The sequence below is a fragment of the Oncorhynchus tshawytscha genome, linkage group LG23, assembly GCF_018296145.1.
Source record: "Oncorhynchus tshawytscha isolate Ot180627B linkage group LG23, Otsh_v2.0, whole genome shotgun sequence".
NCBI classification, from domain to species: domain Eukaryota; kingdom Metazoa; phylum Chordata; class Actinopteri; order Salmoniformes; family Salmonidae; genus Oncorhynchus; species Oncorhynchus tshawytscha.
In genome coordinates this window covers 11,702,021-11,729,134 of record NC_056451.1, presented here as the reverse complement: position 1 = coordinate 11,729,134, position 27,114 = coordinate 11,702,021, and the positions used below count along the sequence as shown (strand labels likewise).

At 42.3% G+C, this 27,114-nt stretch overlaps 1 protein-coding gene, 1 long non-coding RNA gene and 1 pseudogene across 4 annotated transcripts in view; 1 reads left to right on the top strand and 2 right to left on the bottom strand.

Annotated features, from left to right (window-relative positions):
- LOC112222557 overlaps window positions 1-8,181 on the bottom strand; it is a 14,529-nt pseudogene extending 6,348 nt beyond the window's left edge.
- A 5,477-nt stretch (window positions 8,182-13,658) lies between these two features.
- LOC112222980 overlaps window positions 13,659-27,114 on the top strand; it is a 29,058-nt gene continuing 15,602 nt past the window's right edge. The window contains exons 1-3 of one of the 3 annotated variants that reach the window (XR_006079711.1): window positions 13,659-13,840; window positions 21,432-21,563; window positions 22,255-22,372. This is a non-coding gene — a long non-coding RNA (uncharacterized LOC112222980). Of the gene's footprint in view, window positions 13,841-21,320; window positions 21,564-22,254; window positions 22,373-27,114 lie in introns of those variants that run through there. The other 2 variants (XR_002949218.2, XR_002949219.2) reach the window with 2 other exon arrangements.
- On the bottom strand, window positions 17,299-21,183 carry rpz6 (rapunzel 6). Its single transcript, XM_024385860.2, has 3 exons — window positions 21,014-21,183; window positions 19,039-19,535; window positions 17,299-18,851 (listed from the first exon to the last, which is right to left on the bottom strand). The coding sequence occupies exons 2-3, from the start codon at window positions 19,530-19,532 to the stop codon at window positions 18,161-18,163; spliced, it is 1,185 nt and encodes a 394-aa protein (XP_024241628.1). The 5' UTR covers window positions 19,533-19,535; window positions 21,014-21,183; the 3' UTR covers window positions 17,299-18,160.

Here is a 27,114-nt window from a genome sequence, read left to right as displayed (position 1 = left end):
GCACACATTTTAATGCCAAAGGCACACCAGAATGGCTATCCAAGAGGTGCTGCTGAGTGGTCTAGTCTCAGAACTTGAGCAATTTTGACAAAAACAATGAATATATGTTGCCCTAAGAGTTGTGCAAAGTTGTTGGAATCTTATTCCAAATGATTCACAGCTGTAATGGCTGCCAAAAGGTGCTTCCACCAAGTATTAACTAAGGGGGGTGGAGACTTATCCAATTCTAATAATTCAGTTTATTTTGTATTTGTTTTTGAAACATTTGTATAACTTTTTTTACTTTGAAAATGTGGAGTAGGTTGTGTAGATCTGTAGGGAAAACATCAGGTGTGCTCCTAGATACGAATGAAATACCTTATTAGATTTAATTTTAAGGCAGATAAATGTGAATTGCATATTTCAAATATTTGTAAATTATATTATTTTATACTAATACAATTGCTCAGAGAAATAAATTTTGTTTGACAAGTCTCAAAAGATAGAGAAAGAAATATTGTGAGGATAACTACACAGATCCTTTTTCTAATTATATTATTGATTGTATAGTCTTTTTTTAAATCAAGGGTACAAATAATATGTATCATCATATCGTAATCATCATCATCATTTTGAGATAAACCAAGTTAAAATGATGATACTATTGTGAATTCCTCAATATGCATAAAATCAACCTAATACAAGTGATATTTAACTTTCAATCTTTATTGATAGTGCTGCAATACACAACCAGGCAACTAAAGAACAACATAACAAAAAACAGGCTATGACGTTTAAATGAGGGGCATATATTTTCAGAAATCCCTAAAGTGGTAAATATATAGTCCCATCTATTCATTTTAACAGTGCAGAATTACAACTATTTAACAGCCATACATCTCAGTTGTAACAACATGAGAGACAGGGACTAGTACCACAGAATAGCCATTCCATTGAATATAGGGTTATGAATCACAGATATGGAGAGCTCTCTTGGATCTGTTAGTATAGACATGGCATCAGTAACACTGGAAATCTGAGTAGTGGGGTTAATAGCACAGAAGAAAGAGATCAAAACAAACAGCAGTGCTTTAGAGCACAAGAACAAATTAAGTAAAGAACAGAAAACATAACTTTGTGAACCCTTTCTTAGGCAAGACACAGTAAGGGGACACGGAACATGGACCACAGTGTAAGATGAAACAATATTGGTTAGTCATGAGAGGATACTGTTCAAAATCAAAACTACTATGGCAAACTAAGATATATAAAATCCCCAAAACATCTAGAAAACAAATGCCCATAATGTCTTTCAGAGTGATTTTTTTTGTCTCTTACGTTACTTTTGGTGTAAATTGCTTAAAAATATGTCAAATATATAATAGATAAACGTTAAAAAAATATGCGCAGAGCAAAGACAATTCCCCAGAAATTGAATTATGTTGTTATAAGAAACACAAATAATTGTTATAATACTTCATCTCTGAGATACAATAAAACACATGAGATAACTTTGGATATTTGTTTTAAGTACACTTTTGGTAAAATGTGATTTTATAGTATTTTATTTATCAATACATTTATCCTATTTCCACTCAAATTGTAAATGATAGTTAATTTAGGTGCAGATATTTAGTTACAAATTACCCACAGTAATAAGTAAAGGAATACCCTTCTAATTAACCCACTATTAAGTCAAGTTTTTTGGTATTTAGGTAATTGGCCTTCTCTGTTAATATTTGCAGCTATATAGATACAGATTTTTTTTTTTACTGAAAGTGCAAGTGTATATCTTGCATGGAGTGTATATCTGTCACGGACATCGTTGTGGAAATGGTGAGCGTGGTGAACGTACATTTTCCTTTATTTATATAAATGTCGCCAACAAAACAAGAAACAAAGAAACGACAGTGAAGCTTACTAGGGCTATAGTGGCACTAACAAAGTCAACTACCCACAAAATACAAAGGAAAAAAGGCTGCCTAAGTATGATTCCCAATCAGAGACAACGAGAGACAGCTGTCCCTGATTGAGAACCATACCCAGCCAAAACATAGAAACAGAAAACATAGAAATAAGAAACTAGAATGCCCACCCTAGTCACACCCTGGCCTACCCAAAATAGAGAATAAAAGCCTCTCTATGGCCAGGGCATGACAATATCTGTTCAAACAGATTTGCATTATGGTGAATCTTACACATAGTCGCGAGAAGTAGGGGTGTTGACCGTGCTGCAGCACCTCCTGAAAAATAGAATGAAAGAAATATAGAAATGTATATTTTTTTAATGCATTTTTCTGACAAAAGTAGTGCACTGGGCTGTGTATAGTGCTGTATTAGCTAACATAGTGCTGTAATAGTGCTGTATTAGCTGACAGATATAGCAAAAATATTTGTTCTGCATCCCCCCTTCAAAAAAACTATATATAAAAATAAAATAAAAGACAGCACCCCCAAACTATGATCTTACATTGATGTTCTCTCTGTCTCCCTCTAAAAACAGTCTTATTGGCTTGGCCTGGCTCCCAGGCCCACCCACTGGGGAGCCAGACCCAGCCAATCAGACTGAGTTTTTCCCCACAAAAGGGCTTTATTACAGACAGAAATACTCCTCAGTTTCACCAGCTGTCCAGGTGGCTGGTCTCAGACAATCCCGCAAATGAAGAAGCTGGATGTGGAGGTCCTATGCTGCCGTTGTTACACGTGGTCTGCAGTTGTGAGGCCGGTTGGATGTACTGCCAAATTCTCTAAAACGATGTTGCAGATGGCTAATGCTAGAGAAATTAACATTCCATTCTCTGGCAACAGCTCTGGTGGACATTCCTGAAGTCGGCTTGCCAATTGCACACTCCTTCAAAACTTGAGACATCTGAGGCCTTGTGTTGTGTGACAAGACTTCACATTTTAGAGTGGCCTTATATTGTCCCCAGCACAAGGTGCACCTGTGTAGTGATAATGCTTTGAATCATCTTCTAGATATGCCACACCTGACAGGTGGATGGATAATTTGGGCAAAGGAGAAATTCTCACTAACAGGGATGTAAACAAATTTGTGCACAAAATTGAAGTGAAATAAGATTTTTGTGCATATGGAAATGTCTACTCATGAGAAATGTAACCAACACTTTATAAACAAACACAGATAGGGCTATCTTCTGTATAACCCCTCTACCTTGTCACAACACAACTGATTGGCTCAAACGCATTACGAAGGAAAGAAATTCCACAAATGCACTTTTAACAAGGCACACCTGCATACCAGGTGACTATCTCATAAAGCTGGTTGAGAGAATGCCAAGAGTTAGCAAAGCTGTTGTCAAGGCAAAGGGTGGCTATTTGTAGAATCTCAAATATAAAATATATTTTGATTTGTCTAACACTTTTTTGGTTACTACATGATTCTATTGATGTCTTCACTATTATTCTACAATGTAGAAAATAGTACAAATAAAGAAAAACCCTTGAATGAGTAGGTGTTCTAACACTTTTGACTGGTAGTGTAGCTGCAATCCAATTTATTCTGAGTGACGCCAACTTCCATGGAAATCTTTCATTAATGTTCTACTGGAATGAGGAGTGACAAAGTGAAAAAAGAATGTTGAAATTATGATGCCAGATGATTCAATTGCACACATAAAGAGCTACTGAGATAAGGGTGTTCATGCTTGCTGTTTTAAGAGAGACTCTAAAAACAGTACATCTGTTATGCAACTGATTCTCAACAAAGGGGTGCACAGACGAGGAGTAGCAACAGCCCAAATAATATTGTACACATTGCAGTAGGTGGCAATTTTAGCATATAAATCTTGGTGGGGCAAATTCAACAATTGTTTTGTAGCTGCATGCCAGCAAAGCCACCGCACAACACAACACTGAACAATAAATTAATTGCATTATAATGGTGACAAACAGTGCCCACAAACTGTTATGGCCCACATAAAGCTGTCCCGACAGCGGAGCTTTCCTTTCAGCACCATGGAATGAATCCTTACCACCGCTACACCTGGCTATCAGCGGAGCCTCATCTGGCAGCGAAGCAGTTTATTCAGCCTCATTGCTGCCTTTTTAAAACCTAAGCTGATATGGCTGACTTGCTTAATCAAAATGTGGTTTCTATTGACTCCTTGTGGTTTTGTGTAAGTGGATAAGAACCGCATTCTCCTTCAATAATAATGAACGCCAACGTGAGTTTTAACTTTTGAACCATACATAAACAATATTAAGTTTATGTTCAGTAAATTCATCATGTTTGTTCTTATATCATTAACACTTAGCCCTATAGTATAAGCTGAGGTAAGTATAAGCAAGTACAAACAAATGAGCTGCGACGAGGTAGACCTATTCTTTCAGGACTTTCAAAATGGACAATGACAGAAATTCAGATAGATGTTAGTTCAGATACAGTGCATTCGGAAAGTATTCAGACCTCTTGACTTTTCCTACATTTTGTTACGTTACAGCCTTATTCTAAAATGGATTAAATTCATTGTTTTCCTCATGAATCTACACACAATACCCCATGATTACGAAGCAAAAACAGATTTGTAGAAATGTTTGCAAATGTATTAAAAATAAAAAACAGAAATACCTTATTTACATAAGTATTCAGACCCTTTGCTGTGAGACTCGATATTGACCTCAGGTGCATCCTGTTTCTATTGATCATTCTTGAGATGTTTCTACAACTTGATTGGAGTCCACCTGTGGTAAGTTCAATTGTTTGGACATGATTTGGAAAGGCACACACCTGTCAATATACTGTCCCACAGTTGACAGTGCATGTCAGAGCAAAAACCAAGCCATGAGGTTGAAGAAATTGTCCACCCACACAGACAGTGTGGAGAAGAAGGCCCAACAGCACCAATTCAACCTCAGGAGACTGAAGAAATTAGGCATGTCACCTAAAACCCTCACAAACTTTTACATATGCACAATTGAGAGAATGCCAACAGTGTGCAAAGCTGTCATCAAGGCAAAGGGTGGCCTGTCGGCCTGTATCACCACCTGGTACGTCAACTGCACTGCCCACAACCGCAAGGCTCTCCAGAGGGTGGTGCGGTCTGCACAACGCATCACCGGGGGCAAACAAGGACAACAACAACCCGAGCCACTGACTGTTCACCCCGTTACCATCCAGAAGGCGAGGTAAGGCAATACATAGGCCATAAAGGCAAAATAATTTCATGCAGCCTTTCATCTACCACCAATCTACTGAAGCGCAGCTCAGAGTAAATATTTATTGCATTTTCCTTTTCCAAATGGGCGGTAATTTAGAATGCATAAGATACTGTATTTACGGTAGAGACATCGTTTCTCCCTTTGTTCCTTAGTCTTCCCGCTCTTTCACTCAAACCCAGCCCCTTTTCTTTGTTTAACCAGCTGTCATATCTGTTCCGCCCGCTAGGGACATTTTCCTTTATGAAGTAATTTGTAATCAAGGTATGATTCATTCTGTGTATATGTAATTCTGTGTGATTAGTTAGGTATTGAGTAAATAAATAATTAAACCCAATTTTGTATTGCTGATTCTACTTGTTAGCCAGGGTTCGTCAACATAACCAATAATTTACAACTTTCAGATGAGACTGAATTAAGGTGACAATTAATATTGACTGGTATTGATGTAAAATATGACTAGGTCTTTAAGAGTTTATTCGGAAGATAACAGCTCTATAAATATTATTTTGTGGTGCCCCGACTCTCTAGTTAATTACATTTACATGATTAGCTCAATCAGGTAATATTAATTACAGAGAAAGGATTTTATAGAATAGCATGTCATATCACTTAATCTGGCATGGCCAAAGACACGACAACCATATACAGTGTACCTCACAGTTCCCTGAATTCCTGTCGAACCTCTTTGTCATTGCAGATACTATTCACATTTGTGGTGACTTCAACATTCACACTGAGAAGTCCACAGACCCACTCCAAAAGGCTTTAGAAGCCATCATCAACTCAGTGGGTTTTGTCCAACATGTCTCGGGACCTGTGCATTGCCAAAATCATACCCGGTATCTAGTTGTGTCCCGTGGAATAGGTATTGTGGATCTAAATATTTTTCCTCATAATACTGGACTATCGGATCACCATCTTAGTACGTTTGCAATTGCAACAAATAATTTGCTTTGACCACACACAAGGGTTATCAAAGACCAAGCTATAAATTCTCATACAACCCAAAGATTCCTAAATTCCCTCCCAGACTCCCTCTGCCTACCCAAAGAATTCATGGTACAAAATTCTGTTGACTACCAAACCGAGGATCTAAGCTTAACCTTGCATAATACCCTAGAAGCAGTCGCACCTCTAAAAAAAAAAAACATTTCTCACAAGAAACCAGCTCCTTGGTATACAGAAAAGATCCAAGTCCTGAAGCAAGCTTCCAGAAAATTGGAACAGATATGGTGCTCCACCAAATTGGAAGTAATCTGACTAGCTTAGAAAAAACATATTGTGCAATATTGGAGAGCCCTCACTGCTGCTTGATCATTCCTTTTCCAACCTGACTGAGTAGAATTAAAAACAATCCAAAGCTAAGTAAAAACAGCATTCCCCAAGTGAGGATATCCTTCGCTTCAGCAGTGATGAATTAATGAACTTCTTCGACGATAACATCATTCATTAGAAAGCAAATACAGACTCCTCTTTTAATATGCGTTCTTATCTGCCGAAAATATATCAATATGTCTCTGTGGATGGTTTGTCCTCTAACAAATCAATGGTAAGTTTCGGTGTTCCTCAAGGTTCTGTTTTAAAACCACTGTTGTTTTCACTATATGTATTCTACCTCTTGGTCATGTCATTTAGAAACCCAATGTCAACTTTCACTGCTATGCAGACGACACAGTTGTACAAAACATGGTGAAGCCCCAAAATTGCCTACTCTGGAAGCCTGTGTTTCAGACAAGGAAGTGGATGGTGGCAATTGTTTTACTTCTAAACTCGGACAAAACAGAAATCATAGTTGTAGGTCCCAAGAAACAAAGGGATCTGCTAGGGGACCTGGAACCATCGGCCTGAGGAGGGAAACATGAAAGAAAGGTGAGATCCGGTAGTTAGTGGGGAGTTTGAGATGATAGGTTACCTCATTAACCCTCCAGAGGACCTTGAAGGGCCCCACAAACTGGGAGCTCAGCTTCCGGCAGGGCCGGCAGAGCGGGAGGTTCCTGGTGGAGACCAAGACGCGATCACCAGGATGGAACACGGGAGCCTCACTGCGTTGGCGATACGCCTGAGCCTTCTGACGGCGGACGGCATGCTGGAGCCTCAGATGGGTGGAACATTTCGTCCACTGCAAGGACCTTGGTCTGGCTCGAGGTCAGCAGAGGCGGGGCCGGCTGATATCCCAGGATGCACTGAAAGGGAGTCAGCTGGGTGGAGGAGTGTCGAAATTAGTTCTGGGTGTATACCGCCCAGGGAAGGAACCGGGCCCACTCTCCTTGCGGTCCTGGAAGTGACTCCTTCCCCAGCTCCTGGTTGGTCCTCTCCACCTGCCCGTTCAAGACCCACAAAGTGAACTGGGGACCATGGCCGGGAACAATGTCCTCCAGAAAGCTATAGTACCGGAAGACCTGTTGGAATATTGCCTCAGCGACCTGGAGAGCAATGGGTAGACTAGAGAGAGGGATAAAATGGCAGGATTTAAATAATCTATCAACAATAAACATAATAGTGGTAAAACCCATCAGAAAGGTGGAGATCAGTTACAAAGTCTATGGACAGATGTGACCAGGGCCGCTGAGGCATGGGAAGGGGAGTTGACATAGTGGGTGACGTCCTGCGCCAAGGTGGGCCACCGTACTTCTTGTAGAGGGATTGGATAGTGCGGGTGATACCTGGGTGTCCGGTGGTGAGAGATGTGTGTGCCCAGGTCAACAGCTGATCTCTAACCCCCGTTGGAACGTAGATGCACTCCGGAGGGCAGGTAGCAGGAGCAGGATCCCTCTCCAGAGCCTGGTGGATGTCCACATCTATGTCTCAAAACACAGGGCCAATGACACTGGGCACAATTGAAGGGCACTTACACGGCCAACGACCAACGATGTCAAGAGCCGGAGGGAGGGAACAGGAGTACGCCTGGCAGCTCTACACTCTGGCTACCCAGATAAAGTACTAAATAAACTTCAGTTAGTTCCAAATACGACTACAAGAATCTTCACCCAGCAGTGCTATTTGCGGAGTTAGCTCCAGGTTCATTTTGCAATTGTTCAGCCATTCCTGAACTTGCAACCAAAACAAGCTATATATGGACAGTCCCAAAACAAATGATCTAATGATTCTCTTTGAAGCAAAATAGTCTCTTTGAAGCATGCAGAGCTGCATGGCTGGGATGGTTGTATCCCCCACATACAGTTGAAGTCAGAAGTTTATATACACCTTAGACAAATACATTTAAACTCAGTTTTTCACAATCTGAGATCTGCATGGAGGAATGGGCCAAAATACCAGCAACAGTGTGTGAAAACCTTGTGAAGAGTTACAGAAAACGTTTGACCTCTGTCATTGCCAACAAAGGGTATATAACAAAGTATTGAGATAAACTTTTGTAATTGACCAAATACTTATTTTCCACTATAATATGCAAATAAATTCATTACAAAATCCTACAATGTGATTTTCTGGATTTTTTTTCTCATTTTGTCTGTCATAGTTGAAGTGTACCTATGATGAAAACTACAGGCCTCTCTCATCTTTTTAAGTGGGAGAACTTGCACAATTGGTGGCTGACTAAATACTTTTTGCCCCACTGTAATTATTCAGACCTTTTACTCAGTACTTTGTTGAAGCACCTTCGGCAGGAATTACAGCATTGGGTCTTCTTGGGTATTACGCTACAAGCTTGGCACACCTGTATTTGGGAGTTTCTCCAATTCTTCTCTGCATATCCTCTCAAGCTCTGGCAGATTGGATGGGGAGTGTCGCTGCACAGCTATTTTCAGTTCTCTCTGAGATGTTCGATCGGGTTCAAGTCCAGGCTCTGGCTGGGCCACTCAAGGACATTCAGAGACTTGTCCCAAAGCCACTCCTGCACTGTATTGGGTATGTGCTTAGGGTTGTTGTCCTGTTGGAAAGTGAACCTTCTCCCCAGTCTGAGGTCCTGAGCACTCTGGAGGAGGGTTTCATCAAGCTTCTCTCTGTTGTTTGCTCTGTTCATCTTTCCCTCGATCCTGACTAGTCTCCCAGTCCCTACCACTGAAAAACACCCCCACAGCATAATGCTGCCACCATGCTTACCTGTAGGGACGGTGCCAGGTTTCCTCCAGACGGGACGCTTGGAATTCAGGCCAAAGAGTTCAATCTTGGTTTCATCAGAGAATCTTGTTTCTCATGGTCAGAGTCCTTTAGGTTCCTTATGGCAAACTCCAAGCAGGCTGCCATGTGCCTTTTCCCGAGGAGGGGCTTCCGTCTGGTCACTCTACCATAAAGGTCTGATTGGTGGAGTACTGCAGAGATGGTTGTCCTTCTGGAAGGTTCTCCCATCTCCACAGAGGAGCTCTGGAGCTCTGTCAGAGTGAAAATCAGGTTCTTGGTCATCTCCCTGACCAAGGCCCTTCTCCCCGGATTGCTCAGTTTGGCCCGGGCAGCCAGCTAGGAAGAGTCTTGGTGGTTCCAAACTTCTTCCATTTAAGAATGATGGAGGCCACTGTGTTCTTGGGGACCTTCAATGCTGCAGACATTTTTTGGTACCCTTCTCCAGATCTGAGACTCGACACAATCCTGTCTCGAAACATTACGGTCAATTCCTTTGACCTCCTAGTATTGGTTTTTGCTCTGACATGATGGCACCGAAGAACATGGCTGATGTTTTACTGTTAAGATTATCCTACCAACGGGACTTTAAAAACTGTAACATCTTCTGTTTCACTGAGACGTGGCTGAACGAAGAAACGGACAATATAGAGCTGGCAGGATTTTCCATACAACGGCAGAACAGAGACGCTAAATCTGGTAAGACGAGGGGTGGGGGTGTGTTTCTTTTTGTCAATAACAGCTGGTGCGCAATGTCTAATATTAAAGAAGTCTTGAGGTATTGCTCGTCTGAGGTAGAGTACCTTATGATAAGCTGTCGACCACACTATCTACCAAGAGAGTTCTCATCTGTATTATTCGTAGTTGTCTATTTACCACCACAAAGCGAAGCTGGCACTAAGACCGCTCTCAACCAACTCTATAAGGCCATAAGCGAAGAAGAAAATGCTCACCCAGAAGCGGCGCTCCTAGTGGCCAGGGACTTTAATGCAGGCAAACTTACATCAGTTGAACCACATTTTTGGTCGTAGTGAATGGATTACTGTACCGTCATAACAGGGTTGACCTTTGGGTTGCCGAGCCAGCCCCTACTCAGAACCCTGATGGTCATAGGGGTCGTGAGGAGCCAGGGGATCACAGGATGCCCACTCCCTCGCCCATCAATACTCCCCTCAGACAGTCAGATGACATGCCTGTGCGTGATCCCGCAGTCTTCACAGAAAAGCCCCCTGTCTTTTCACGCTGTGGGCGGCTGTCCCAGCCACCTAACATACTTTATCTGTAGGTTTCCTCCTATAGATTCCTGACATAATTTTTTTTTAATAAATGGGAAAAGTGAACAGACTATCAAAATGTGTTGTTCATTTTATACCTGAAAAAAAAACTAAACTGTTCATGTTGGATATTATTACTAGGTATGCTTTGTTAGTGAATTGACATCTCCTGTCCTATTTTATTAAAGGGAAGATGTTATGGGTGTAAGTTGGCACGTTGGTAAATGTTCATTGCTGCAACAGAAGTGTTTTTACCAGTGTGCTTGATGTACCCGGATGTACCCGGATGAATTTCTAAGCAAACAGCTGGAGGCAGGGCTTTCTCCTATAGAGCTCCATTTTTATGGAACGGTCTGCCTACCCATGTCAGAGACGCAAACTCGGTCTCAACCTTTAAGTCTTTACTGAAGACTCATCTCTTCAGTGGGTCATATGATTGAGTGTAGTCTGGCCCAGGAGTGGGAGGGTGAACGGAAAGGCTCTGGAGCAACGAACCGCCCTTGCTGTCTCTGCCTGGCCGGTTCCCCTCTTTCCACTGGGATTCTCTGCCTCTAACCCTATTACAGGGGCTGAGTCACTGGCTTACTGGGGCTCTCTCATGCCGTCCCTTGAGGGGGTGCGTCACCTGAGTGGGTTGATTCACTGTTGTGGTCATCCTGTCTGGGTTGGCGTCCCCCCCTTGGGTTGTGCCGTGGCGGAGATCTTTGTGGGCTATACTCGGCCTTGTCTCAGGATGGTAAGTTGGTGGTTGAAGATATCCCTCTAGTGGTGTGGGGGCTGTGCTTTGGCAAAGTGGGTGGGGTTATATCCTTCCTGTTTGGCCCTGTCCGGGGGTGTCCTCGGATGGAGCCACAGTGTCTCCTGACCCCTCCTGTCTCAGCCTCCAGTATTTATGCTGCAGTAGTTTATGTGTCGGGGGGCTGGGGTCAGTTTGTTATATCTGGAGTACTTCTCCTGTCCTATTCGGTGTCCTGTGTGTGTTCTCTAATTCTCTCCTTCTCTCTTTCTTTCTCTCTCTCGGAGGACCTGAGCCCTAGGACCATGCCCCAGGACTACCTGACATGATGACTCCTTGCTGTCCCCAGTCCACCTGGCCATGCTGCTGTCCCAGTTTCAACTGACCTGAGCCCTAGGACCATGCCCCAGGACTACCTGACATGATGACTCCTTGCTGTCCCCAGTCCACCTGGCCATGCTGCTGCTCCAGTTTCAACTTCCACCTGACTGTGCTGCTGCTCCAGTTTCAACTGTTCTGCCTTATTATTATTCGACCATGCTGGTCATTTATGAACATTTGAACATCTTGGCCATGTTCTGTTATAATCTCCACCCGGCACAGCCAGAAGAGGACTGGCCACCCCACATAGCCTGGTTCCTCTCTAGGTTTCTTCCTAGGTTTTGGCCTTTCTAGGGAGTTTATCCTAGCCACCGTGCTTCTACACCTGCATTGCTTGCTGTTTGGGGTTTTAGGCTGGGTTTCTGTACAGCACTTTGAGATATCAGCTGATGTACGAAGGGCTATATAAATAAATTTGATTTGATTTGATTTGATTACTACAATGTGCTGAACAAGACTGGTTACTCGCTTCATTGACCTCTTCTCGTCATTTAGCATCCAATAAATGCTGCTATGGCAATGAACTATTTGATAATGATTAACATCACTAACAAACACAATTTCTCACTCTCCCATTCCCTCTTTGTCATGTGTTATTAAGTAGAGTAGGCTAATCATCCATAAATGCTGCGCTCTAACATAACTTTGACCAATCTGAGTCATAACCCACTGGCCACACACTGGTTGAATCAACGTTGTTTCCAAGCCATTTCAATTCATTTACGCTGAACCAATGTGGAATAGATGTTGAATTGATGTCAGAGCCCAGTGAGAAGCCACTGATCTGTATACACACAGCCGCCCTACTGGTGAGGGACGTTTGTTTGTCTCCATCACAGAGACAGGCCCAAGCAATGAGTCAGTCCCACAGATCGATACAAACTCAGGTTAGATCAGAGGAAACAGATAAAGGTTCAGAGGCTGGGATAGGTCAGCTTATTGATTGCAGACAAATTCACCCCAGACGTCATCCTTGCCTACAAGCCAAGTGAATCACCCACAGACTTTAAGCAAATTGAAAATGTAATTACTCTTACTGTCGAGAATCTTGTTTACCTCCTAATTTCAGCAGAGCGGCTCATACATTAAAATGTCTCTGATGCACGCAGGTAGGAGCACTGTTAGAAAATGTGGACAACAGCTACATTCCAATAATCTGTTTGATTGTAACCAGATTATACTGTCCATCAGAGGTGGAAAAAGTATGCAATTGTCATACTTGAGTAAAAGTAAAGATAACTTAATATAAAATGACTCAAGTAAAAGTGAAGGTAACCCAGTAAAATACTACTTGAGTAAAAGTCTAAAGGTATCAGATTTTAAATGTACTTACAGTAAGTACAGTGGTGGAAAAAGTACTCAATTGTCATACGTGAGTAAAATTAGAGAGTAAAAGTAAATGCCACACATCAAATTCCTTGTATTTAGCAAACCAGATGGCACAATTTCCTTTTGTATTACTTTTTTTGACAGCCATGAGCACACCACAAAGGAAGCATTTATGTTTAGTGAGTCCAACAGATCAGAGGCAGTAGGGATGACCAGGGATGTTCTCTTGATAAGTGTGTGAATTGGACCTTTTTCCTTTGCTGCTAAGCATTGAAATTGTAACTAGTACTTTTGGGTGTCAGGGATAATGTATGGAGTGAAAAGTGCATAATTTTCTTTAGGAATGTAGTGAAGTAAAATGTAAATAGTAAAGTAAAGTACAAAAGTACAAAAAAAAGTAGTACTTTAAATAATTTTTACTGAAGTACTTTACACCGTTGCTGTCTATTGTGTCTCAAAACATATTCTGAGGTCTATTTGCTTGATTGAGTTGCACACAACTCAGTGAGGCAGTGAAGCTCTCTTTAGAATCTGGCCTCATCAGTATTTGAGTGGTGTAGGTGGACAGCTAGACAGTCACGTGATTCTTTCACATGCCTCATTGTTCCAGTATCATTGGCCATGGTCCCCTGCTGTGGACCCCAGCCTAACACACACAGGCCCACGCTTTGCCAGCCAAACAACTAATACCATTCATAGGAAGAGAGGAGTGCCACAGTGCTTAGTAGGGAGACCACATAGGGTAACCATGAGTGTCAACCAAAGTCTGCTAAATAGTTAGATACAGTTATACTTGTACCAGAATGTTATTTTGTCTTACAGACAATTTTACACCATTTAAGTGGCACACATGGAACTTGCTGTGGTGTCAATTTCAAAGGACAAGGTAAGAAATCCAAACAATTTCAAGAGTATGTATTATATTTTATCCATACTGAAGTTCTGGAGTGACTGGTTGTTCAGTATATGTGCATCTTAGAGAGTGAGACGTGAGGGAGTGAGGGAGGGTAAAGAAAGAGAGAGAGAGAGAGAGCGAGAGAGAGAAAGAGAGAACAGAGAGAACAGAGAGCACATGTTTTATAGAGCACACTGAATTGTTTAGATGAATATACAGATTGCAACTTTAATTCACTAATGGTGTTGTGGACGTACAAATAACAGCAAGCCTGGGGGACTATTTATAGTCCTGCTACACGGAACCACCCAGACTGAGGTTGAAGTTGGTACTTTCCCTGAAAGTCTACTGTCTATGAAGCCACACAGCCAGTTATGACGTGGATTGTTTAGATGGGGATTCTATGTAGATTAGAAACTATTACTTCCTGTGCGTTGACTATCATAGATCGCTGCTGTGTGGTTTCCAGATTTCCCTTCCTCCATTTCCTCTTTCTCACGCTTTCGCTCACACTCCTTATACTCCCCAGGGGGAAGGCCTCTTAGCCCCCTCCCCACACACACTCCGTAGCCCCTAACACCCAGCTCATACAAGGCTACAGTAGATAAATTCTCTAACGAAATTGATTGATGTACTGGACAGTTTAAAAGAGGAACTACTCTGTGTGTAGTTTGGGGAGGAGGGTAAGTGTGGGGGAGGAGAGCAAACAAGAAGTTCTAGATCTTATCTCTGAGATATGAGAGAGAGAGAGAGAGAGAGAGAGAGAGAGAGAGAGAGAGAGAGAGAGAGAGAGAGAGAGAGAGAGATGACACATACACATCTGCTGAGATTCTTGGCTGCTGACGTGATGTATAAGGGGACAGAAATTTTGCTGGGGGAAGTCTAGTCTACAGTATACTGCACAAACTTAGTGGGGCCGTGAGGGGAGAGCACTGAGGGCATGGGGGGAGACCGGAAGTGTTGCCCAACATGAGGGAACTGTTTGAGGCAGTGCACATGGCAAAGACACATGTTTTGTATTCACTGGACACACTTCCTCTATGGTATTTCACCATAAAGATGTGTTCTGTAGACATTCCATACACTATTTCATAGAGTCCCATATACCACTACTCCTAGAGAAGTGCGTAGCTGAACACTCACAAGACTACAGCCCCAACCGCAGATCCTCCAGCCAGGAGAGAGACCTTTTAGAGAGTCGATCCTGAGTGCTGGGCTGGACCTGCTGCTGTGTGTCACTGAACAAATGTTTTAATGCTTTTTATCGGATTAGCCCACTTAAAGAGCAGCGGGCTGGTCGATGGTCCATTCCGACTGATGGGTAATAACATTATCCTGGGCTGGGATTGGCAGAGACAGCCAGGCAGAGCCATCCTGCCATTGATCCAGACCCTCCAGGGCCACTCTGATGCTTCCCTCCATCAAATCACTCATTTGTTTATGAAATATTGATATTAGCTGCGATCTCTTCCTGAAGACGGGTAAACGTGACTAGTAGGAGAAGAACGTGTCTTTAAACAGGCCTTTGCATCTACTAGATAGGGTTTATTAGAATTCCTGAGCAGGTTAAAATATTAAATCCAACAAACCTGTTGCTGATTGTTCGTTAATGTCTCCTAACATTAGGGGGCTCAGCCATTCTGTGCAAACAACATGATGTGTTTCGTGTCCTGTCTCCTCAATGCTGATTGTCACAGAGTGGAAGTGTAGAGGCATAGATTCCAATGGAAATGTCAGCCGTCGCTTCTTTTCTATTTCATCCGTATCTTGGGGTGATTTGGAGATGGAAGACAGGGATCAATACTCTGACATTCAGCAGTGCCACTGCTTACATCAGCTACACGTGGTCCTGTTGAATTATGGGAATCTTTGAATACTTTATGAAAGTGAAAGTAAAAATCAAGATGTTTTGGAAAATGTCTTCAGATTAGGATTATGTTCTAGTTTTGAAAGGTTTACCATTTTACCACATATTGCAAATAATCTGGTATGAAAAATCAAACATGCTCATGCACAATATGTGGTAAAAACCCTCAAATGTTAATCGCTAACTGCTTTGAGACAGCTGCAGATTGTGAAGAATCACCATGCAAAATCTGTCATTCTGAGGGAGTCTTAGAGAAGACCAATGAGAAGCCTGTTGATCTGTTTGTTGATAGTGCCCTCTGTCTTCAGAGTAGCACCGGCTCCATGTCACCATACAACCTTTCTCGTTCATTATGGAGAAATCAGATGAACAAGGTAGCCTTGGCTCCTTCACCACAAAGCAGACTCCCTCAATAGATCAGGCTAGCTTTGATCGTTCCATATTGGCAGTTGGAATTGACCTGCTATCACAGGGAAAGCTCTTTATGCAGGAGTAGAGCTCCATGGATCAATAGACGTTACCCAGGAAAAGCCCACAGAACCACTAATGAATACAAGACGTTCCATGGGCTTATGCTGTATGGTTTATGTAATAAGAGCTGAACTAACCACCAACCTACAGTGATAAACAGATCATGGGCAGTGACAACATGGCTCCAATCCTGTATTTAAAAAAATAAAACATAAACCCCACCAGCCTATGAATTGAGACGTTGCAATTATTTCCATACTTATAGACTATAGCCTACCATGCTAGGCTGCATGAAGAGCAAAATTTATTCCAGGGATGCCCTGTTAACTCCAATTTCCCATCCTCCTGGGAAAAAGTTGGCAATGGAATTCAACTTTGTGGCATTGTTTATCCTGTTGTGATGATGCATTTCACCAGTGGTCTGCAGGACAGGTTTTATGGTGTGTTTGAAGAGAAGTGCTCTTTCATGGTGAATATTTGACACCCATCGGTCTACAGCATTCAATCTCTTCAAACACCACCTGTTTTTCAATGGTGGTAAATGTATGATCAATGAGACCCTTCTTATGGAACTCATACCCTTAACTATGAAACTCACCCTTCAGAGAGGAGAAATGTTACCCTATTATGTCACCCTAGTAAACAACAAGAAATCTCTTAACCCCTGTTTTCCTCACACATCCCATAGACACATTAAGAGAGGGTGCATCGAAGACAGGAGGATGATTAAAAAAGGTCTATTTCCAACTGCACTGTATATTACAGGCTGCACTCAATCCATTTTGACAGGCTTGATTGACGATAGTGTAGCACTGAGGCTAAAGCCCTGGCAGAACCATATAGCTACTCCACCGGCCAAGAAATTATGGCCGTTTCCACCGCTCTCCACCTCCAACACCGATAATGTGTGATTCCATCATGCTGATCCAAGCACTTTGGAGCTCGTCTTCAGGATATTAGCGCAGCCAAAGGTTATTCATAGACTATCCAACCAAAGCTGTGGACAGGAAACGCTGACTTATGTGCAAATATCAATTCAATTAGTAGGGGCCCCGGTGAGTGCGGGTGCACTAGCTTGCTTTAATGGCAATAGACGTCAACATGTTTACACAAGACAGGCAAGACACACATACACAGTATACATCCAATAACAGCTGATGTGTTGCCGATTATTGTCACAAAGCATAATGACATATTTAGAATTCGGATGTTGTTTTTATTATGACTGAATTAGTAGGAATTAGAAAGATGAGTCAATTAAACATGACTTCACATACATGCTGTAACAACTGGCATAAGTAATCTGTTCACAAATAGGTACAGCTCGGGAGGTAATACCATTAAAGTTCTGCTACTGCAGCATGCCTGCTATGGGTTCAGAAGCAAGGGTTTGAGTGTGTTGTGAAGACAAGGCACAGTAGAGAACACTGCCAAGTTGTTTTCACGGATGGCAAAATAGCTTCCATGGTCTCTTTCATTGTAATGTTCCAGCCTGTGTCGTAGAGAGACAAAATGAGAGCACAGCTCAGCAGTTGCAATCTCAGCAAAATCATCTCTGTGGAATTGTGGGCAGCAAGGTTATTCCTATTGGCAGTAGGGTAAGATGCATTGAGTTAAGCTATTTAACTATGAGAGAGTATTGAGTAAAATGTGGTCATAAGTTATGGTAGGGGTTCGTCACTTATAATAAAATGCATATACAGTTCATTAAGTACTCTGTGAACACTGGACTATTGTAATACTGCCTCCAATTAGCAAAAGATTCAGATTTCTATACAGTGAATCTAATTGCCACCAAAGCTACTTGCTATACACAGTGCATAGTATTATGTAATGGCTAAGACAAACTGCATGGCGTATTCACAAAACCTCATCACCATTTACCATAATTTCTCACACATCCTCTTTGAGTCGGTCAATTCAGAATTTAGAATAGGTCCCTATTTGTCTAACTTGTTGCACCTCTATCAGCATCACTCCGAGTGTATGCACAGCGCCACGTTCTTGTGCCTCTCCCAGTAGTGGCAGTCCTCAGGGAAGCTCCAGGTGGCCTCACTCTCCTTATGGTGACTGACAGCATGCACCACAAACCCTACCAGCTGCTTCTCTAGGACCCCCACCACGGCCTGGGCATCACCCTTCTTCCCTGGCCCCTCCATCAGTTGCCGGATGCAGTCGCGGGGCACTGGTTGGGGACTGGTACTGTAGGAAACCACCAGGTTGGTATCGTTCACCTGCAGCACCTCAAACCAGTTCTGACCGGCCATGTGTTGGAAGTGGTCCCCGGCACGCCAGTTCCGATAGCTGCTGCCAGAGTGGTTGACCACTCGGACCGACCAGCTCACCCAGTCGTACTTCCTGGTGAGAAATTCCTGTACTTCCTGAGCCGTGTCCTGAAGATTCTGTTCCTCTTTTTCCTGGAGAAGACGCTGGGCGTCAAGGCAGGCCTGTTCAGGGAAGGCTGCTACGCAGGCCTCAATGCATGCCTTCATCTTTAATTCCACTCTCTCAATTTCTCTGCTCCAGACCTGGATGGTTTCCTGCTCCTCATCGGGGCCCTTGGTGAGGGCACAGTGGCCCAGCAGGGCAATCAGGCCCAGGCAGAAGAGCTCCTTCATCCTCACACAGAAGTCCTCCAGTAGGCGCCTGTTCCTCGCCTCATACCTGAGACAGATGGAGAACCAACCACTCAGTTGTTATGAATAACAATAAAAGTAGTCATCCTATTTACCATAATCACAAGTTAACAGTTCAAATTGATAACACAAGTATTCTCGAACTAAAATACTCAACAAACACCATGCTCCCCAAGTGCATAAAGGTCCATTTAGCATGGTTAAGAACACTTTACCTCTCCACCACCTCCAAGATGGACTCTCCAAAGCTGTTGGTGCCCATCAGAGCATCATACAGCACATACAGGTTCTTCTCCCCTCCGGTCTTGGAGAAGTGCTCCAGAAACAGTCTCTTCTTGACCTCCTGAAACTGTGGCTTGGCCTCCAGAATGTCCATGTATTTCCGGAACTGGTTCCTGATGTTCTCCTCCACCGAGAAGTACTGGGAATCCAGCCGGCCCTTCTTAATCTCACAATCAATGTCCTCTAGCTGGGTGGACAGTACGTCCAGCTTGTTCCTCACAGCCAGGAACTGCTCTTTGACATAGAAGACCTCTTTGCTCTGCACGTTGTCCAGGGCTAGTCGTAGGACAGGGGCGGCTGCCACACAGAGAGGGAAGAGCTCGCCTACTGCGCTGGCCAACACCTCCGCCCCTCGCTCGAAACTCTCCATCACAGCCTCGATGGCCTCTTTCTTCTGGGCCACCACCTTCTCCAGGGGACTTGCCATGCTCTGGAGGGAGAATCAATAGGGAAGGTAAACTATGTGTCAATGCTTGGCATAGGTGTGCCGGTCTTCAGGAATCATGCTCAAAGTCTGGAGGGAAAAGCTGCACAGTAATCTCAAAGAAAGTGGTTGAATGCCCGAAAATAACAGTCAACATTCAAATCCTTATTGGGGCGCAGGGTGTGAGTTTTCCCTCCAGAGTAACACACTTGGACATTTACAAATAATATTGAGGACCTTGTTACAGACCAAAACACACATTTATGGGCCACATCGCTATTAAATCTTAAAGGGGCAATCTGCAATTCCTACATACATTTTTGGACTTCTAAAGTAATGATATGTACCCATTGATTCCTGAAACATATAACTTATAAATGCCTCATGAGCTTAGTTCAACTATCGTACTGTATCAGAACCTAAAATATAAGCTTGTTTAACTCCAATGTATGTCAACAAAGTAAATGTAAACAAACATATATATTTTTATATCATGGACTTTTTATATCATAGCACTGTTTATGATTATTTATTTTTTCGTTACAAACGTTATCGCAGTGGGGTGTTTTTTGTTATGGTTTCTACTGCTGATTGGCCCTTTAATGATTGACAGTCAGTGAAAAGAAATACATAGAATATCATAATTAAATCTATAAAGTACTCTAGTCAGACAGCAAGTGTAATCACTGGCCATGAATGTTACTATACCACTATTTACAGACGCGTTTTAGAGATGCTTGTAATCAAGAGCTACATTTTTATATGTCTGATATTGTCAAGGTCAAAGGTAAAAATGTGTATAATATTGAATGAGCTGCAACATTTGCATGTAAAACAAATGACAATCTAAAGCCAAAAGGGATGATACATTTATCATGTCATAAAATGACTGAAATGGACAGAGGTGTGAGCAGCCCTTCACTGGGTCTGTTTATGCCTTATTTGGTTTCAGAACCGACCAAACTCAAGCAATATATTTAAAAAATCCCCTAGCATCCCTAAATTATTGCATCCTTGGTCAGACCACAATCCGTAGAGGATGAACGGTCATAAAGACACTGCGTCATTTTCAAATACACGATGTCCAATTAACCAAGTCTTAATAAATAAACACCAATTAGATGTGTTTTATTGGAATATCTTAGATTATGTTTTTGCCAACCGTCTGTGTTGTAATTTCCAATGTTTGAGAAAAAAAAAGAATAACAACATATAGGAAATTTTGATGCTGACTTTAATTTACTTCTACATTTGTATTACTCCAACTGTAATTAATAACTATTGCAATTGGGTAGGTCGAATAATACAATAATTCAGTGTTTTCACTCATGCCCATGTATGATGGAGATGCATTGTATGGGTACATTTACGCACGCATTTAGCTAAGCCCCATGAGTAACATTGGGCACACCTTGCAGTCCTGACCCCTGTCTTGTTGTTCGAGAAACCCATTCCTCTCTTACAACAGCACAGCGTTTCTTTACCTGGTAATGGCTCGACTTGTCCTTTACGCCCGATTAGCCCCAACAGCTGCAGTTAAGATTTTTTTTCTTCAGTTTTCCCACAGCTCTCTTTTCACTGTGATGTTGAGGAGAGGTCCAAAAAGAGAGCAGGATTCACCGCCACGCATTTAATATCTGCAGGTTTATACGTAGAGACAAAGAGAGTGAGGGGGGAGATAGAGAGGGAGAGAGGAGAGAGAGAGAGAGAGAGAGAGAGAGAGAGACAGAGAGAGAGAGAGAGAGAGAGAGAGAAAGGAGCGCACACTGCGGTGGAATATTTTTGGATTCCCTCTCCCCTGTCTTAACCGTCAGTGCTGACATGAAGAGGATTTTGGTAAGCTCTTATGAGAGAGGGAAAGATAGATGTGACTGTGACTGTGACTGGCTGTAATTTTCACAGATTCACAGGTACAGGCGTTTGGCTGAAGATCTTGGAAGAGACTATTGCGCACTTTGTGTGAAAGAGTCAGCTCTTGGAAATGAGTGCGGGAGGGGCACACATTGTCTATTCTGAAATGGTTAAAACAATTCGGTATGTACAACACTTTTGTATAAATGTGTGATAGTGTGACATGTTTTAGCAGTTAAGACATTGATCGATGGGTGAGACGTCGATACCTTTTACCGAGCGCATCTCCCCTACAGGGAAAGCTTTTATGTACTACCTACAGCAGATCAAATATTTTCTAGCCTAATCTTTTTTGTTTAACCAACATTGAATTCAGGAGTTTTCTTATTGAAATCCAATTAATGAAGTGTTGTATACAATTTGGGAATGTCCATGACTGTTTGAAGCTTTTTGACCTTATAATCGAAATAATATTGTGCTACATTGTGCCTCTAATATTGTATAGGCTTATATGACAGTTCAATTACATTGATGAAATTGGTCAATTTTTACAGTTTTTTACAATGAATTGAAACCCTAACCCTAATGTCTAAAACAATTAATTGCATCAGTTTTATCCCCCCTCTCTCTGTGCGCGCCAAAGACTTGGTGCGCGAGCGCGCCTCGCCTACTCCCCATCCCAGCATGATGAGAAACCATTACGCAAATCATTATTTATAAATCATTATAATCTGCATATAGATTTGGTTAATGCACAATTATAACTTTCTATTCATTGATATGTTATGAAACGGATGACATAACACAATTGAATTTAACGGCAATTAATCGCCATTTAATAAAACACATATCCTATTTTTCGATGTCTTTGAAGCATGCAGCGGCCAGTCTCAAATGACGACTTCTGACTGAAGCATAAAGTTGTGGGAGCTGCACATATAGGCCAACTGCACATGAACCAAGTGAATCCGACAAGTCATGAAGTTATGCAGGTAAGACAATCTCTTATGTGTCAGACAGTTGGCCTACTTGTCTTAATAAATCTCAGTGTTGGTCCACCGACTAAGGGGAGGGGAGTGTGGGGGGGAAACCTGTTTTTCTGGCTGGCATGGGGACATACCACAGAGGAGTAGCCTATATCTGTGTGCGCTGTCTCGGTGTCTCTTCTTTAACAGTGCCGTGGCCTAAAACGAAAACAGACATTTAAGTAAGCCTACTCTCATAGTAACATATTTTCCCAAATTAATGTATTTTTCATTTAGACCCACCATGAGGCTTATCAAAACGGTCTATAGGCCAAACATTGACTTTGTAATACAGTCTGGTTTCCACCAAGCCCTCTGGTGGAAATATACAGTACACTCTTAGAAAAAAAAGGGTTCTCCATAGGAGAACCCTTTTGGGTTCCATGGGTTCCATGTAGAATCCTCTGTAGAAAGGGTTCTACATGAAACCCAAATAGGTTCTACCTGGAAACAAGCATCTTCACGCAACAGCATCTGCTGGCAACAAGAAAATGACATTCACTAATGCATCATAGTGATTTATTATAACGATGTTATAACTACTTATGAGTTATGACAGCTAATAGCAAATGTTAAAATGCACTTTATCATTAGGTATTAAATTCACTTATATGGCATCGTGTGTGGGTGCCTACAGTAGCAGTGTTACCAAATGTTTAATTATCAGGATTCCACATCCATTCTGACACCTAGAGGTATGAAATTATGCTACAGCAGGGGTCTCCTACCCTGTTCCCGTAGAGCTACCCTCCTGTAGGTTTTCACTCAAACCCCAGTTGTAACTTATCAACTAGCTAATTATTAGAATCAGGTGTGCTAGATTAGGGTTGGAGTGAAAACCTGCAGGTAGGTAACTCCCCAGGAACAGGGATGGAGAGCCATGTACTAGTCACTACCCGATTGGCTTTTTGCAACACATGGTCCAATCCCAAAAAGACCCTATACATTTATTAGAATTTTATTTTATCTTTATTTAAATAGGCAAGTAGGGAAGTCACAAATTCTTATTTTCAATGAAGTCCTAGGAGCATGCAGTTGAAGTTGTAAGTTTACATACACTTAGGTTGGAGTCATTAAAACTAGTTTTTCAACCACTCCACAAATGTCTTGTTAAAACAAAACTATAGTTTTGGCAAGTCTGTTAGGACATCTACTTTGTGCATGACACAAGTCATTTCTTTCCAACAATTCTTTACAGACAGATTATTTCACTTATAATTCACTGTATCACAATTCCAGTGGGTCAGAAGTTTACATACACTACGTTGACTGTGCATTTAAACAGCTTGGAAAATTCCAGAAAATGTCATGGCTTTAGAAGCTTCTGATAGGCTAATTGACATCATTTGAGTCAGTTGAAGGTGTACCTGTGGACGTACACTGCTCAAAATAAATAAAGGGAACACTTAAACAACACAATGTAACTCCAAGTCAATCACACTTCTGTGAAATCAAACTGTCCACTTAGGAAGCAACACTGATTGACAATACATTTCACATGCTGTTGTGCAAATGGTATAGACAACAGGTGGAAATTATAGGCAATTAGCAAGACACCCCCAATAAAGGAGTGGTTCTGCAGGTGGGGACCACAGACCACTTCTCAGTTCCTATGCTTCCTGGCTGATGTTTGGTCACTTTTGAATGCTGGCGGTGCTTTCACTCTAGTGGTAGCATGAGACGGAGTCTACAACCCACACAAGTGGCTCAGGTAGTGCAGCTCATTCAGGATGGCACATCAATGCAAGCTGTGGCAAGAAGGTTTGCTGTGTCTGTCAGCGTAGTGTCCAGAGCATGGAGGCGCTAACAGGAGACAGGCCAGTACATCAGGAGACGTGGAGGAGGCCATAGGAGGGCAACAACCCAGCAGCAGGACCGCTACCTCCGCCTTTGTGCAAGGAGGAGCAGGAGGAGCACTGCCAGAGCCCTGCAAAATGACCTCCAGCAGGCCACAAATGTGCATGTGTCTGCTCAAACGGTCAGAAACACTCCATGAGGGTGGTATGAGGGCCCAACGTCCACAGGTGGGGGTTGTGCTTACAGCCCAACACCGTGCAGGACGTTTGGCATTTGCCAGAGAACACCAAGATTGGCAAATTCGCCACTGGCACCCTGTGCTCTTCACAGATGAAAGCAGGTTCACACTGAGCACATGTGACAGACGTGACAGAGTCTGGAGACGCCGTGGAGAACGTTCTGTTGCCTGAAACATCCTCCAGCATGACCGGTATGGCGGTGGGTCAGTCATCGTGTGGGGTGGCATTTCTTTGGGGGGCCGCACAGCCCTCCATGTGCTCGCCAGAGGTAGCCTGACTGCCATTAGGTACCGAGATGAGATCCTCAGACCCCTTGTGAGACCATATGCTGGTGCGGTTGGCCCTGGGTTCCTCCTAATGCAAGACAATGCTAGACATCATGTGGCTGGAGTGTGTCAGCAGTTCCTGCAAGAGGAAGGCATTGATGCTATGGACTGGCCCGCCTGTTCCCCAGACCTGAATCAAGTTGAGCACATCTGGGACATCATGTCTCGCTCCATCCACCAACACCACGTTGCACCACAGACTGTCCAGGAGTTGGCGGATGCTTTAGTCCAGGTCTGGGAGGAGATCCCTCAGGAGACCATCCGCCACCTCATCAGGAGCATGCCCAGGCGTTGTAGGGAGGTCATACAGGCACGTGGAGGCAAAACACACACACTACTGAGCCTCATTTTGACTTGTTTTAAGGACATTACATCAAAGTTGGATCAGCCTGTAGTGTGGTTTTCCACTTTAATTTTGAGTGTGACTCCAAATCCAGACCTCCATGGGTTGATAAATTTGATTTCCATTGATAATTGTTGTGTGATTTTGTTGTCAGCACATTCAACTATGTAAAGAAAAAAGTATTTAATAAGAATATCATTCATTCAGATATAGGATGTGTTATTTTAGTGTTCCCTTTATTTTTTGAGCAGTGTATTTCAAGGCTACCTTCAAACTCAGTACCTCTTTGCTTGACATCATGGGAAAATCAAAAGAAATCAGCCAAGACCTCAGAAAAAAATTGTAGATCTCCACAAGTCTGGTTCATCCTTGGGAGCAATTTCCAAACACCTGAAGGTACCACGTTCATCTGTACAAACAATAGTACGCAAGTATAAACACTATGGGACCACGCAGCCATCATACCGCTCAGGAAGGAGACGTGTTCTGTCTCCTAGAGATGAACCTACTTTGGTGCGAAAAGTGCAAATCAATCCCAGAACAACAGCAAAGGATCTTGTGAAGATACTGGAGGAAACAGGTACAAAAGTATCTGTATCCACAGTAAAACTAGTCCTATACCGACATAACCTGAAAGGCTGCTCAGCAGGAAGAAGCCACTGCTCCAAAACCGCCATTAAAAAAGCCAAACTATGTTTTGCAACTGCACATGGGGACAAAGATTGTACTTTTTGGAGAGATGTCCTCTGGTCTGATGAAACAAAAATAGAATGGTTTGGCCATAATGACCATCGTTATGATTGGAGTAAAAAGGGGGAGGCTTGCAAGCCGAAGAACACCATCCCAACCGTGAAGCACGGGGGTGGCAGCATCATGTTGTGGCGGTGCTTTGCTGAAGGAGGGACTGGTGCACTTCACAAAATAGATGGCATCATAAAAAATATGAGCAAAAAAGACTGTCCAATATAAATACAAATACTGAGCTACTGTGCCTATAGAAAGTCTACACTCCCTTGAACTTTTTTCCCTAGAGATCTACACAATCTACTCCACATTTTCAAAGTGAAACAAAGTTATACAAAAACATTTTAAAATAATAATAATAATAATATGGCAATATCATAATTGGATGTGTATTTCGCATTAAAATGTGTGTACTTGTCCTACAGAAAAATAAAATCCCAGGGTTTTCAAAAGACTGAGATTAATTATTTTGATCCTAACAAACTCCCCAGTCTCTGCCGGTGACAACCATACCAATAACATGATGCTGCCACCACAATATTTGAAAATACAAAGGGATCAGCAACATTGCATTCACTCCATATTACTGGCCTGTATGACAAAGGGGAAAAAAGAAGCCTGTGTTAAAAGAAATCCAGTCCAAATCATCCATTCTGTTTGCAACAAGGCCGTTAAGTAATACTGCAAGACAAGACAGCAAATAAATAAACTTTTTGGTCTAAATTCAAAACTACATTGTGATGGCAGCATTACGTTATGGGTATGCTTGTCATCGGCAGGGACTGGTCAGTATGTCAGGATCAAAATAAATATTAATGGAGCAAAACCAAGGTAAAAAGTTTGAGAAAACCCCAACTCAATCTTCTGAAAACCTAACCCTGGGATAAGGTTTTATTTTTCAGTGAGACAACTAGACACATTTTAATGCCAAAGACACACCAGAATGGCTTTCCAAGAGTTGTACCTGAGTGGTCTAGTCTCAGTCCTGACTTAAATTTGCATGAAAATCAGAGACAATATTTGAATATTGATGTCCATCAATGATTCCCAACCAAATGTAATGAGCTTGAGCAATTTTAATAAAACCAATGAATATATGTTGCCCTAAGAGTTGTGCAAATTTGATGGAATCTTATTCCAAATGATTCACAGCTGTAATGGCTGCCAAAGGTGCTTCCACCAAGTATTAACTAAGGGGGGTGGAGACTTATCCAATTTTGATATTTCAGTTTATTTTGTATTTATATAGAAACATTTCTA

Excerpts from the sequence above, each read along its gene's own strand:
- rpz6 (XM_024385860.2), bottom strand. The coding sequence starts at position 19,532 with ATGGCAAGTCCCCTGGAGAAGGTGGTGGCCCAGAAGAAAGAGGCCATC. Across the intron at positions 18,852-19,038 it reads ATCTTGGAGGTGGTGGAGAG|GTATGAGGCGAGGAACAGGC; the intron begins GTAAAGTGTTCT and ends CATCTGTCTCAG.